The 15,223-nt window shown below is 47.3% G+C and overlaps 1 protein-coding gene and 1 pseudogene across 1 annotated transcript; both read right to left on the bottom strand.

Moving 5' to 3' along the window:
- Positions 1 to 6,420: 6,420 nt before the first annotated feature.
- Positions 6,421 to 6,878, bottom strand: LOC129018976 (large ribosomal subunit protein uL23-like; annotated as a pseudogene).
- Positions 6,879 to 14,223: 7,345 nt separating this feature from the next.
- On the bottom strand, positions 14,224 to 15,059 carry LOC129041279 (histone H2A type 3). Its single transcript, XM_054496714.2, has one exon. The coding sequence runs from the start codon at positions 15,057 to 15,059 to the stop codon at positions 14,667 to 14,669; it is 393 nt and encodes a 130-aa protein (XP_054352689.1). The 3' UTR covers positions 14,224 to 14,666.
- Positions 15,060 to 15,223: the final 164 nt, after the last annotated feature.

Raw genomic sequence — 15,223 nt, 5'->3', positions numbered from 1 at the left:
GGGTAAAATAAGGCTGAGACCTGCTGGGCTGCATTCCCAGGAGATTAAGGAGGTTAAGGCATTCTAAGTCACAGGATGAGATAGGAGGTTAGCACAAGATACAGGCCATAAAGACGCTGCTGATAAAACAGGTTGCAGTAAAGAAGCCACCCCAAACCCACCAAAACCGAGGTGGCGATTAGAGTGACCTCTGGTCATCCTCACCGCTACACTCCTACCAGTGCTATGACAGTTTACAAATGCCATGGCAACATCTGGAAGTTACCCTATATGGTCTAAAAAGAGGAGAAACCCTTATCTCTGGGAATTGCCCACAACTTTCCTGGGAAACTCATGAATAATCCCCACCTTACTTAGCATATAATCAAGAAATAAACATAAAAAATGAGCAACCAGCGCACCATGCCACTGCTCTGCCTATGGATCAGTCATTTTTTATTCCTTTACTTTCTTAATAAACTTGCTTTCATTTTATGGATTTGCCTCAAATTCTTTCTTGCACCAGATCCAAGAACCATTTTTTGGGGTTTGGATTGGGACCCCTTTCGGGTAACATTTGTGCCCCAGCCCAAACTCATCTGTGGAAGCCCCAACCCTCAATGTGAGGATGGCATAGGAGGTGGGGCCTTGGGGAGATAATTAGGTCATCAAGGTGGAGCCCTCACTGATGGGATTAGGGCCACTGTAAAAGGGACCCCAGAGAGCTGCCTCACCCCTTCCATCACATGAGGTTGCAATCACAAGACTGCACTCTACAGACCAGAAGAGGACCCTCACCAGACCCCAGCCCTGCTGACACCTTCATCTTGAACTTTCAGCCTCCAGACTGTGAGCAAAAATTCTATTGTCTACAAATTGCTCAGTCTCTGGTGTTTTGTCATAGCAGCTTGAAGTGACTGAGACAAATGTCCTCACTTGAGGATGAGGCATCAGCATTATCAGGGAAGGACTACCAATGATCATGGTGACTTTTTTTCTTCTTTATTTCTTTAAACTGACAAAAATTGTATATATGGTGTACAAGGTAATGTTTTGAAATATGTATTGTGTTTGGAATATGGATTGGGGAATGGCTAAATCAAGCTAATTAACATAGACATTACCTCACATATTTATTTGTGGTGAGAACACCTAAAATCTACTCTCTTAGCAATTTTCATGTACTACATTGCTGTGAATTATAGTCACTGTGTTGTACATTAGATGTCTTGAACTGACTCTTCCTGTGTCACTGAAATTGCATGCCCTTTAGTCAGTGTCTCTAGCCCCCAGATCCTGGAGACCATCATTCCACTCTCTGCTTTATGATATCAACCTCTTTAGATTCCACATAGAAGTGAGATTATGCGGTGTTTGTCTTTCTATATCTGGCTAATTTCACTTAACATAATGTTCTCATTTCACCCCTGTTGTCCAAATGAGGGAATTTCATTATGTTTTAAGGCCAGAATAGTATTTCATTGTGCATATGTACCATATTTTCTTTACTCATTCATCCGACAATGGATGCTTAGGTTAAACTCCATGTCTTGGTTATTGTAAATGGTGCTGCAGTGAACATGGTGCAGATCTCTCTTCTGGATATGGATTTCATTTCCTTTAGATATATCCCCAGCAGTGGGGCTGCTGTATTGTTTGGGAGTTCTATTTTGAATTTAATAATGTTTTCCATAATAACTGTACTATCACAGTGATTTTGAAGATCAATATATCTCCACAGGGTAGACATCTACACCATCATTAAAAAAAGAGAACAGTGGCTGGGCGTGGTGGCTCATGCCTGTAATCCCAGCACTTTGGGAGGCCAAGGCAGGCAGATCACAAGGTTAGGGATTGGAGACCAGCCCGGCGAACATGGTGAAACCCCATCTCTACTAAAGATACAAAAAATTATCCAGACATGGTGACGCAGCACCTGTAGTCCCAGCTACTTGGGAGGCTGAGGCAGGAGAATCGCTTTAACCCAGGAGGCAGAGGTTGCAGTGAGCCGAGATGGCGCCATTGCACTCCAGCCTGGGGGACAGGGTGAGACTCCGTCTAAAAAAAAAAAAAGAACAGTGAAAATGAGAGACAAAAGTAGCTGATTCCCAGCTTCAATTCTGTCTATAATACTAATTTTCATGAAGAGCAACATAAACTCCTTGGAGTGCAGTTAAGTCCATATCTGGAGTCAAAAAAACAAAAATTCAAAACAAAACACCCATGATAGGTCGGAAATAACTTTTTGCTGTCAGAAAGCAAAGATGAGTCAGGTGCCAGTGGCTCACACCTGTAATCCCAGCACTTTGGGAGGCCAAGGTTAGAGGATGGCTTGAGCCCAGGAGTTCAAGGCCATCCTGGGCAATATAGGGAGAACCCGTCTACAAAACAAAAAACAAAACAAAAACAAACAAACAAAAAAACCCAAAAACACGCACACGCGCACACACACACACGCAAAACAAAAAACCAATTAGGCGCTGTGGTGCTCACCTGTAGCACCAGCTACTTGGGAGGCTGAGGAGGGATGATCGCTTGAGTCAGGAGTTTTGAGGCCACAGTGAGCCTGATTAGGCGGCAGAGCTAGACCGTCTCAGCAAAACAAAAACAAAACAAAAACAAAAGCAAAGATGCTTCCAACAATCAGGGCGACCCTAAAAGGACAGAGCAGCGTTTTGAAAATACCTTCCCGGGGCTGCAGTGTGACCATTTGAGCACCAAAAACAACCATACAAATGGTTAATTAGAACATGCCTCATTTATAAAAGGAGGAAAGTTAGCATACACGTTTCTAATAATAAGACAACAAAAGGATGGAAATAACATTGTGTTGAATTTTTGTTAATTTTGTTAAAAAGGAGCGCGTTGACACATATGGGAGTTTTGTTTCTTTAAGTTCATGTCTGTTCATATAAAGTTTAGGTCTGGGTGTGTGTGTGTATCTGTGTAAGCAGGAAAGAGTAAACAAAATCGAGATCCCGGGACAAAAGCACTTAAGAAGGGGCGACGGGAGGGCCAGGCTCGCCAGGCTGAGTGCTGAGGAGGGGGCGCGTCCCACCCATGCAAGCCCGGAACAAAGGCGCCTGTCACCCGTCACTCTCCACGCGGGCTGGCTCTGGAAAGCCCAAGGGAAAAAACCCTCACTTTCAGGAAGAATAAGCCTCAGCCCATGTATCTAGGGAACACGCGATGCTGCAAGAAACCAGTGACTTAACGCGTGTAAAACCAGGAGAGCGTCGGAAGTTCTGACCCCGGGGGAGAAGCAGACCCGGAGAAGCAGCGTGCGGAGACTCAGAGGGCGGAATCTGCAGACAATGCAACCTCGCCCAGAGGTTTTGAACTGACCAATTGGGAGACGTCCCCGAGCGTGAATAAGGGCCTCAAAGGCTTAGCGTTTTATGCAGAGTCGCAACCACCCAGCGCTGGGAACCTGAGCCTGCACAACCCACTAGAAAGCACCCGTGACCGTCCCCTGCGCCCGTTATCCCTGCGCCCCGCACCCCTGTATCCCCGGCTCCTCTGCAGCTGTACACCCTGCACTGCGGCGCCCCCCAGTCCCTCTGTCCGCTCCATCGCGCAGGTCTCCAGGACCGATCCCGGCTTGGAGGGGCTCAGCGGCCCTGGGCCTGTGCGCCGTTGCAGCCGGGAGGGTCATTTTCATGGCTAAGGACCCGCCCCTTGCACGCAACCTCGGGTAGCCAGCCGGAAACGGCGTCCTGGGCTCCAAAGGACATCTCTTTTTACATTTCAGCAAAACAGCCGCACACCTTCTCCCCAGATGGCCTCTGTGCAGCCTGAAAATGCCCGCTCCCTCCAAGTCCTTGGGCAGTTGCTGGGACGCATCTCAGAGACTGCGCGGGGCGGAGGAGGGGTATGTGCTTGGGCCACTAATTTTATTTTCTTGGAAACTTTCTTCCAGTCCAAACCGGAGTCAGCTCCTCTCACCCTTGTAGAAAAGGATCCCGTGGGGGCGGGGCAGGGTGGGTTGGGGCCCAGCGTTGGGGGGGGGGGGGGGCGGTCAGCACACCACCCTTCCGCCCTTTGTTAAGCTATTGAAGTTCAATTTCATTCCTTCTCCGTCTTCCATTGACCAGAGAGGAAAAGAATCCTTTGAATTTTTTTTTAAGTTCATCAAATATCCATGTAGCATCTACTATGTGCCAGGCATAGCTGTTAGTAGTTGGGGTGAACGCATCAGATGAAAACATGCCTCCCTGGAGCTTGCAATTTAGTGGAGGAGGTGAGAGTAAACGTGAGGTGATGGCAGGGGTTTCCACTATAGGCAGAGGGCGCCAGGAGGCCGGTGGTCGCGCAGGACAGGGAAGGCTGCAGTTGGAGAGCAAACCTGGAGGAGCAGCCGCTGTAAGGCCCAGAGTGCGAAGACGCCGCGTATGAGGGCAGCAGAGGGGACCTGGAGCTGGAGGGTTGGAAGAAGGGTGGTCACAGGCAAGCAGAAGGGGGCCTCGGAAAGACTGGACCTTGTTTTGAGTTTTTGGAGGAACCTCCGTCCTATTTTCCGTGATGGCTGCACCAGTTTACATTCCCCTCAACAGCGTGCGAAGGGTCCCTTTTCTCCACATCGTGACCAACACTTGCTGTCTCTTGTCTTTTTGGTATTAGCCATTCTAACAGGTGTTCGGAGACATTTCATTCTGATTCTGATTTGCATTTTCCTGAATTTTATTTATTTATATATTTATTTATTTTTTGCAGCAAGGTCTCCCTCTGTGGCCCAGGCTGGAGTGCAGTGGTGCAATCTCGGCTCACTGCAGCCTAGACTTCCCGGGCTCAAGGGATACTCCCGCCTCAGCCTCTGGACTAGATGGGACCTCAGAAACCACCAAGCCCCACTGATTTTTAAAATTTTTTGTAAAGACAGAGTCTTCCTATGTTGCCCAGGCTGGTCTCCAAAGCCTGGGCTCTAGCAATCCTCCCACCTCAGGCTCTGGGATTACAGGCAGGAGCCACCTTACAGACCCTCCTTGATTAGCAATGTTGAACACCTATTCATATGCCTGTTGGCCACATGTATGCCTTCTTGGGAGAAATGCCTATTTAGGTCCTTTGTCTATTTTTAAAGTTAGGTTATTTGGTTCTTGTTTTGGTTTTGTTTTTTGCTAATAAGTTGTAGGAGCTCTTATATATTTTGGGTATTAACCCCTTACCAGATGTATGGTTTGCAAATGTTTTCACCCATCCATAGGTTGCCTTTTACTTTTCTTGATCCAGCCATCTCACTTCTTAGTATGCCCAAAGGAAATAAAATCATTGTCATAAAGAGATACTTGCACTCCCATATTCATTACAGCACTATTCATAATAGGTGAGACACAGAAACAACCTAAATGTCCATCAGTGAATGAATAAAGAAAATGTGGTATAGATATTATTGTTACATGCTATACTATACTATAATAATGAAAATTATTCCAGTCTAAAAAAGAAGGAAACCACGTCAACAACATGGATGAACCCAGAGGACATTATGCTAGGTGAAATAAGCCAGGCACAGAAAGACAAATAATACTGCATGAGCCAACTTGTATATGGAATCCAAAAAAGTCGGGGGTTGGGTGAGGAGGAGTACAAAGCTTCAGCTAAAAGATAAGTAGTTCTGGAGACCTGAAGCACAGCATGGAGACTCTGGTTAATAATATATCATGGACATGAAATTTACTGAGTAGATCTTACATGTTGTCACTGCACACACAGATGCATGCACACACACACAGGTAACCACATGAAGTGATGTGTGTGTTAATTGATTCGACTGTGGTAATCATTTCACCACTTGACATGTACCAAGACATCATGCTGTGCACCTTGAATATGTATGAGCTTTATTTGTGGATCATACCATCAGAGGCATTTGAGTTAGAGCAACTCCATCTTGAATAGGGGCTGGGTAAAATAAGGCTGAGACCTGCTGGACTGCATTCCCAGGAGGTTAGGCATTCTAAGTTACAGGATGAGATAGGAGGTCAGCACAAGATATAGGTCACAAAGACCTTGCTGATGAAACAGCACGCGGTAAAGAAGGCAGCCAAATCTCACCAAAACCAAGATGGCAACTAATGTGACCTCTGGTCGTCCTCACTGCTCATTATATACATTAATTATCATTAATTATAAGTAAAAGATACTCCCACCAGCATCATGACAATTTACAAATGCCGTGGAAACATCAGGAAGTTACCCTGTATGGTCTATAAAGGGGAGGAACCCTCAGGTCCAAGAATTGCTCACCCCTTTCCTGGGAAATGCATGAATAATCCACCCCTTGTTTAGAATATAATCAAGAAATGACCATAAAAGTGGCCAAACAGTAGCCCTCAGAGCTGCTCTGCCTATGGAGTAGCCATTCTTTTATTCCTTTTCTTCCTTTTTTTTTTAATGGTGAAAAGATATGCATATATTTAGAATTAGCCAGCTGGACTCAGTTTAGATGATCCCAATTTTGTTGGTAACATCCAAAGCATCATAATTAGGAGCCAGTCGAACATATGCTCTCCATCAGGCTGATCAGGGTGTTGACCTTGGCCACATTAATGTCATAGAGCTTCTTCACAGCCTGTTTGATCTGGTGCTTGTTGGCTTTAACATCCACAGTGATCACAAGTGTATTGTTGTCTTCTGTCTTCTTCATGGCAGACTCAGTGGTCAGTGGAAAGTTGATGATAGCACAGTGGTCAAGCTTGTTGGGGACACTCTGCCGAGGATTTGTGGGCTGCCTCTGGACTCACAGTGTCTTGGGCCACCAGAAGGTGGGTGACATGTGGATCTTTTTTTTGTGTGTGGCTGTGGACACCTTTCAACACTGCCTTCTTGGTCTTCAAAGCCTTTGCTTTGGCTTCGGCTTTAGGAAGAGCAGGGGCTTCCTTCTTCGCTTTCAGTGCCATCTTGTGAAAAGCTCCTTTACTTTCTTAATAAACTTGCTTTCATTTTATGGATTTGCTCTGAATTCTTTCTTGTATGAGATCCAAGAACCCTCTCTTGGGGTCTGGATTGAGACCCCTTTCCGGTAACAGTACCTCAATAAAGCTGGGAAAAAATAAAAAGGGACCGATAAAGCATTCTCAACAACAAAGAGCATGGGGCTTTTCTTTGTAGGGCTCTGTGAGGCGTCTGGGGGTTTTCCAAGAAGCAAGGGCTTTGAGACTGTGTGGGTAAAGCTCCTGGGGTTGGAAATGTGACAGTTTTATAACTGTGATGATAGGGCCTGGCACAATGGCTCATGCCTGTAATTGGGAGGCCAAGGCGGGAGGAATGCATGAGCACAGATGTTGGAGACCAGCCTGGGCAATATGGTGAAGCCACTGTCTCTACAAAATACAAAAAACTACCCAGGTTTGGGGAGGCTGCCTGTAGTCCCAGCTACTCAGGAGGCTGAGGTGGGAGGATCACTTCAGATTGAGACAGCAGTGAGCTGTGATTGTTGCCACTGCACTGCACTCCAGTCTGGGCAACAGATTGAGATGCTGTCTCGAAAAAAAAAAAATGTGATGATGGCAAGTCTATCATGCACAAGCATGCTGTCCCGCACACCTTCAGGGACGGTCCCACTGGTTGCACTGATCTGCTGTGCAGGTGTCCTTGAGAATGCAGCCAGGTGGGGTTTCTCCTGCCTTCCCAGAGCTCGGCTTGTGGCAGGAGTGACGTGACAGTCACCCACTCAGTGCCACGAAGGGAGATAAATTGGTGATTCGTTGGAAAGTAGTGTGTCTGGGCTCCCTTGCCTTGGGGTCGCCTCCAACAGCTGCTGTGCCCAGAGGACTCGTGAAAAATCACCTTGAAGCTACAGGTCGTGGCATGGAACGGCTCACAGACAATTTTAGAGTAAGAGTGTCACACCTGCACTAGGTGAGTCAACTTACCACTCTCCACACCCCCATCCTGGGTGCATGTGTCCATAGGTGTTGTCTCTCTCTGCTGTCAGACTTTTCCCAGGACAAAGTCCTGCTTACGAAGACCAGGGCTCAGGTGCGAGAGCAAGAGTGCGGGGCAATGGCACGCAGGTGTGGCCACTGAGACACAGGCTGTCCTGGCCATGTCGTAAAGGTGGGCTAGAATGGTGATCCCAAAGTGCCTCAAATGAGCCAGGCCTGTTTAGCGTATCCTGAATATTCAGTGCCTATTGTATACTTAGCGTTGTCCTGAATATTTAGTGCCTCTTGCATATCTAGTCATCCTAGATACCTAAGCCTCATGTTTATTTATCTTAATATTTAGTGCCTCTTGTATACTTAGGGATCATTAACATCTAACATGTACTGCATCTTGTATATATAGTGGTCATAAGTATTCAGTACCTCTCATAAATTTAGCAATCCTGAATATTTAGTGCTTCTTGTATAGTCAGTGATCATGAATATTTAGTGCCTCTTGTACACCTAGTCACCATGAATATTTATGTGCACTTTGTGTACCTAGTGATCATGAATACTTAGTGCCTCTCATACATTTATCAATCCTGGATTTTCAATGTCTCTAATATATTTAGTGATCCTGAATATTTAGTGCTTCTTGTATATTTTGTGATCATTAATATTTAGTTCCTCCTATGTGTTTAGTGATCCTGAATATTTAGTGTCTCTGGTATATATATATATATATATATATATTTTTTTTTTTTTTTTTTGAGATGGAGTCTCGCTCTGTCACCCGGGCTGGAGTGCAGTGGCATGATCTCCTCTTACTGCAAGCTCTGTCCCCCGGGTTCATGCCATTCTTCTGCCTCAGCCTCCCGAGTAGCTGGGACTACAGGCGCCCACCAGCACGCCTGGCTAATTTTTTTGTATTTTTAGTAGAGATGGGGTTTCACCATGCTCGCCAGGATGGCACGATCTCGATCTCCAGACCTCATGACCCACCCGCCTCGGCCTCCCAAAGTGCTGGGATTACAGGTGTGAGCCACCGCCCGCCCTATTTCGTGATCATTGATATTTATTTCCTCCAATGTATTTAGTGATCCTGAATATTTAGTGTCTCTGGTATATTTTATGACTACGAATACTTAGTGCCTTTCTGTTGTATATTTACTGATCCTGCATATTAAGTGGTGCTTATATACTTAGCAATCATCAATGTTTAGTGCCCTGAGGCATTCTGTTTACTCACTGTCTCCTGCATATTCAGTATTTTGGTCCTGTGACCACCTCTGCCTTTGAGGCCCACAAGCTCTACTTATGACTTACCTCTGGATCTTGTACTCCAGCCTCCAGAGCTGTGAGCCCTAAACCCTGTTGTCTGTAACTTTCCCAGGCTGTGGTATTTTGTTACAGCAGCCTGCATGGACAACTTCCGTTGTCTATTTTACTTAACTGAGTGACCAAAGAAGGATGGAGCCATTACTGGGCTGGGGATGACTGGGGGAAGTCTCAGTGTTCGGATGGGGCTGGGGCATGGAGAACCTTCTGTGGGATTCTCTGCAGGGTGAAGTCAGGCCCCTTGAACAGGTGCAAGTATCAAGAGGGTGAGTATTAGCCTGGAGCTCTGGGAAACGTCCACAGTCCATGGTTTGTGGTCACTCAAGTCGTGGTTTGGATGAGCTCATGGGAAAAAGGAAGTGTCAGGGTGGAGCCCGCAGGACCTGTGGTGAGTGGTGAGAGGTACCCCCCCGCCCTGGCACACACGGCCTTGGAGCTGTCCCTCAGCACACCAGACCAGGCTGGCCTGCTGACTTGCTGTGACTCCCAGCGTGCGGCCTGAGGTACAGTGAGCAGCTTCCAGGCAAGGCCCCAGGGGGCCTGGGCCCTACCACCAACTCACTGCTGAGACACTGATGACCCCTTCTTAATGCTCTGGCTGACCCCTCCTAACCCTCCCTGACCCACCAGCTGACCCCTCCTGACCCTTTGGGTGACCCCTCATGCCTCCTCCCCGACCCAACCCTGACCCCTCCTGACCTTCCACTGACCCCTTCCTGACTCACCAGCTAACCCATCCCTGACCTTCTGGCTGACCCCTCCCGACCCATCAGCTGACTCATCCCTGATCCCTCCTGACCCTCCACTGACCCTTCGCTGACTCACCAGCTGAACCCCTCCCTGACCCCTCCTGACACTCCACTGGCCCTCAGTGGGTGGCGAATGCCCAGGAGCCAGGTCTAGCCTGTTCACTAGACACCTGCTGTCCGGGAAGCCTGGCTCCCACCCCGGCCCCACAGGCCCACTGGCCACAATGCTTTGCGCTGGTTTGTTATCTCGGCAGGTGAGACCTGGAAGGGCCTAGCCAGCAGGTGATCAGCAGGGCCCACTCAGGGCCATGGGTGGGCTGAGAGCACAGCCCACTGGGCAACAAAGGCAGCCTGGGGCCCAAAGGCAGCTCCACGAGGGGTGGCTGCTGGGTCCAGGGTCTGGAAGCCAGGTGGTGCCATGGACTTGGCATCCCCAGCCACCTTCACAGAAGCAGCTGCCACCAGGTAGCAGTGGGACAGATGTGGCCAGCATCCCACTGCCCCTGACACTTGGTGAGCGGCATGCAGGAAACTAGAGACTCTTCCAGGCAGGCCTGAGACCTACTCTGGCGATCAGAGTTGGGGCCCCTGTGGGATGGGATAACAGACAGGGACAATGAGGACGAGTTCAGCACGACCCACACTGGACAGGGGTCAGAGCAGGTACCCAAAACTGCTTCCCTGAAGGACTGGCATCACAAATGCTTCAATGCAGCATCTCAGGAGAGGAGGAAATTGCAGGGAAGAGGGTGGTTGTTTTTTTTGTTTCGTTTTGTTTTTCAGCTGGAAGACACGAGCATTTTGGTGTTGAGCATGTGGGAACTGACCAGCTAGATCGGGGGAGAGACCCACAGTCAGGAGAGAGGAGGAGAGGGATGCGGGACACAGCTGAGCCAAGCCGAGAGTTCTGCAAAACTGCAAGGTCTCTCTGTGGGTTACTCCTGAGGCTGGCTTCAGCTGCATTCTCCTCCTGGGACATATCTCCTTTTCTCTTCTTCCTCCATAAAGTGCCTGCCCATAGGGATGTGTGAAGTGTGACGAGCAAACTTCCAGTGAAGGTGGGTGCACGTTGGGAATGCAGCAGGCAGGGAATGCAGCGGGCAGGGAAAGGTCACGATGCGTCCACAGGACAGACAGCCAGCCCTGCAGAGATGAGTTGCCCACAGCCACCAAGAGGGCCCTCTTCTCTCCACAAGGTCCCCAAGTGATGGCTGCTGCTGCACCAAGGGCAGTCCCTGCTCCCCGTCTTTATACCTGGGGTAGGCCAGTGGCATCCTGAAAAGCACTAGGATGGGCCTCTCTCCTCTCGGGCATCTGGTCTACCCTCCTCACAGCCCTTCTGGGACCCCAGGCTTTCTTGCCTTTCCTTCTTGTTCTCCTGGTTACCATGATGATTTGGTACACATTCGTGTATTAGGTTCAGATTTTAAAAAAAATTGAGCGGTGAAATTCACATGACACGCAATGTACCATTTTAAAGTACACAATTCAGGTGCATTTAGTACATTGACAATGTTGTGCAGTTACCACCTTTGTCTAGTTCCAGAACATCCTCATCACCCCTAAAGGAAGCCCTGTCCCCACTAGGCAGGCACTCCCCTCCTCCAACCCCTGGCAGCCAACAGTCTGACTTCAGTCCCTGTGGATTTGCCTGTTCTGGACATTTCTATCAGTGGACTCAGACAATCTGTGGCCTTTGTATCTGGCTTACTTCACTGAGCATGCTGTCAAGGTTCATCCCTGTAGTAGCATGTCAGTGCTTCATTCCTTTTGAATGACTGAATAATATTTCATTGTAATTGGGTAGATCCCAATCTGCCTACCCATTCCTCAGTTGATGGACATTTGGGTTGTTTCTACCTTCTGTATTTCATGAATAATGCTGCCATGAGCATTTGTGTACATGTTTGTGAATAAATGTATATTTTCATTTCTCTTGGGTATGTATACCTAGGACTGGAATTGCAGGGCCATACGGTGATATCTTCTTTATGCGAGAGTCTAATGAAGCTGGATGCTTCATTACAGGCTCATGCCTGTAATCTCAGCACTTTGGGAGGCCAAGGCAGGCAGATCACTTGAGGTCAGGAGTTCGGGACCAGCCTGGCCAACATGGGGAAACACTGTCTCTGCTAAAAATACAAAAATTAGCTGGGAGGCCGGGCACAGTGGCTCACACCTGTAATCCCAGCACTTTGGGAGGCCGAGGTGGGTGGATCACCTGAGGTCAGGAGTTCGAGACCAGTCTGACCAACAAGGTGGTAAAACCCTGTCTCTACTAAAAATACAAAAATTAGCCAGGCATAGTGGCAGGCGCCTGTAGTCCCAGCTACTCCGGAGGCTGAGACAGGAGAATTGCTTGAACCCTGGAGGTGGAGGTTGCAGTGAGCTGAGATCGCACCACTGCACCGAGATCACGCCACTGCACTCCAGCCTGGGCTACAACGTGAGACTCCATCTCAAAAAAAAAAAAAAAAAAAAAAAATAGCTATGCATGGTGGCAGGTGCCTGTAATCCCAGCTACTTGGGAGGCTGAGGCAGAAGAATCATTTGAACTCGGTAGGCAGAAGTTCCAGTGAGCCGAGATCACGCCACTGCACTCCAGCCTGGGACACAGGGCATGGCTTTGTCTTAAAAAAAATAAAAATAAAAATAAAAAAAGAGTCTAATGAGCTTTCTCTTACCACAGCAGGGAGCACTGGGTAATTTACTACATTTCTGAATCAGATAACCCGATAGAGAACCAGATCTTAGACCAGAGCTGTCCAATGGAACTTTCTGTGATGCTGGAAACATTCTGTATCTGTGCTAACGTGGTATCCCTGGCCACATGTGGTTAGGATGACTGAGGAACTACATCTTTGTATCAAGTTTTAATTATCTGAAAACTAAATAGCCTGTGTGGCTCATTACTGTGTGTGAAACACCATAGCCTCAGAGATAACAAACGCAGTGCTACCCCAAAGCAGCCCTCCCACCACGCTGCCTCCCCCTTCACCCCATTTGAGCACCTTTTACAAAATCTGGAAATCCATGGTGATACTTGAAACACCTAAGCCCCCAGACCCTGCAAAAACCTTAAATACCACTAAAGGGTATTTGAAGAGATAGAGTGACCTACATAGATATAAATACAAAAAGATTAATTTCAACTGAAAATGAAAGCTTTCACAAGAAAAATAATGAAAAGATCTCTGGAAGGCTACACCCTCTCCTGGCCAGTCCTTGCAGTTTTGTTTTACTGAAATGGTGCCCACTCGTGATACACACTGTGAATATTGTGCTGTTTAGATCCACACTGTTGGAGCAGCTGCTTACCAATTTTTGGTTCAAATAGTTTCATAGCACTGGGATATTTTCTAAAGACATACAGATTTGTGGTTAGCTGGTGTCCAGGAAGCCCTGACTTGAGTAGACCCAATTTTAGTAGGGTAAATATAAATTATATAATATTCCTGAATCATCTTACTGGCCTGTATTTATTATTACAATAAATACTTAATAATTGCTAATTACTCTGATCTGATAATAATTGTATTCAAAATATCACTATGTACCCCATATAATATACAATTGCTAAGTGTCAACTAAATACTAGCACATTGGGGATTAAAGAAAAAATAAAAAAGTAGGAATCATCCATATTTTGAGAAATAGATTAATGAAAACTGTACAGATAACAACAGAAGAATAACACTTTCTGAGCTCTGATTTTGTGGCAAACATTTTTTAAGGATTATCATGGATTAAGTCAATGAACCTCTCTCCTCCAGGATTTAGGGGCTATTAACACAGCCATTTCAGTTAATTTGCCTGGAGGTCTCCAACGCTCTTAAACCCTCCTTTTTATAAGGAAAAATGTAGTTACAAACTGTTATTTTCCTAAACACCACATGTATCATCATTCTTCTGGTTCTAACAATACTCATTTTAAATATGCTTAACTCTCAAATTTAGTTTTCCTTTTCAAAAACAGTGTACAAATTATTTTGTTCTCCGATTTTAGCAATTAATTTAAGGGGATCTTTTATTAATGTTTGACCAACCCGAATTAAACAAACTGAATTCCTTTAAATAATTGTCCTATTCCAAATTAAGTCTTCTTAAAAGGTTTATAGCTTTCAGCATCTACTAATCTGGTTCCTTTTAAGTACTGAACCTTTCCTCATGACCTTTAGAATTCCCAGCCAAATAAATTAAATCTTAACACTGGTGGAGCTCACATTGTTAAAACTTAGCAATTTAAATAGAAATCCAGACTTACTCTTCAGAATTAAAGTGCAAACTACTTAGAGATCATAAATACATTTAATATCAGATACATCGTTAAGAAATTGCATTCTGTACTTGACCACACGGTAACCTTGCCGGAGTCAAGAGAACTTGTCACTAGTAACTATGAATACACCTTTACGGTCAGCGTTATTAAAACCCTACTAGAGGTTTTGAGTGGGACTCAAGAGCAAGGGGTGGCCACCTGTGGACGAGGGTACCCTGCTGTTAACAGAACACGTTGCCCACCTCTCAAGTATGCGGCCCAATCAGTCCCCAGGGTCTCGGTTCCCGTTGCGCCCTTCCCCATGGCCACTGCGCTCATTCATGAGCCTAGGGTGATCAGGCCTCTGGCCTATAAAGAACTGCAGGATCAGTGCGGCTCTTTTCTCGAGATGGTAGGTGGCTCTGAAAAGAGCCTTTATGTCCATCAAAGGGGCCCCGGGGGCGGCGGGCGGCCTCACTTGCCCTTGGCCTTGTGGTGGCTCTCCGTCTTCTTGGGCAGCAGCACGGCCTGGATGTTGGGCAGGACGCCGCCCTGCGCGATGGTCACGCGGCCCAGCAGCTTGTTGAGCTCCTCGTCGTTGCGGATGGCCAGCTGCAGGTGGCGCGGGATGATGCGCGTCTTCTTGTTGTCGCGCGCCGCGTTGCCGGCAAGCTCCAAGATCTCGGCAGTCAGATACTCGAGCACCGCGGCCAGATAGACCGGGGCGCCGGCGCCCACGCGCTCCGAATAGTTGCCCTTGCGGAGCAACCGGTGCACGCGGCCCACGGGGAACTGCAGCCCCGCGCGCGAGGAGCGCGACTTGGCCTTGGCGCGCGCCTTGCCGCCCTGCTTACCACGACCGGACATTTCTGATTCAGGAAAAAAAGACAACGACAACCGAAAAGCGAGACTGAAAACGAGAAGGTAGGGAAGGCCAGCGAGCCCTTATGTATGGTACAGAGGTAGGCTAGACTGCGGCGTTCGATTGGATGGCTATGGTAGCCAATCAGAAAAAGAACCTGGCACTCCTA

The sequence above is a fragment of the Pongo pygmaeus genome, chromosome 1, assembly GCF_028885625.2.
Source record: "Pongo pygmaeus isolate AG05252 chromosome 1, NHGRI_mPonPyg2-v2.0_pri, whole genome shotgun sequence".
Taxonomy (NCBI): Eukaryota; Metazoa; Chordata; class Mammalia; order Primates; family Hominidae; genus Pongo; species Pongo pygmaeus.
This window is presented reverse-complemented; position numbering and strand designations above follow the sequence as displayed.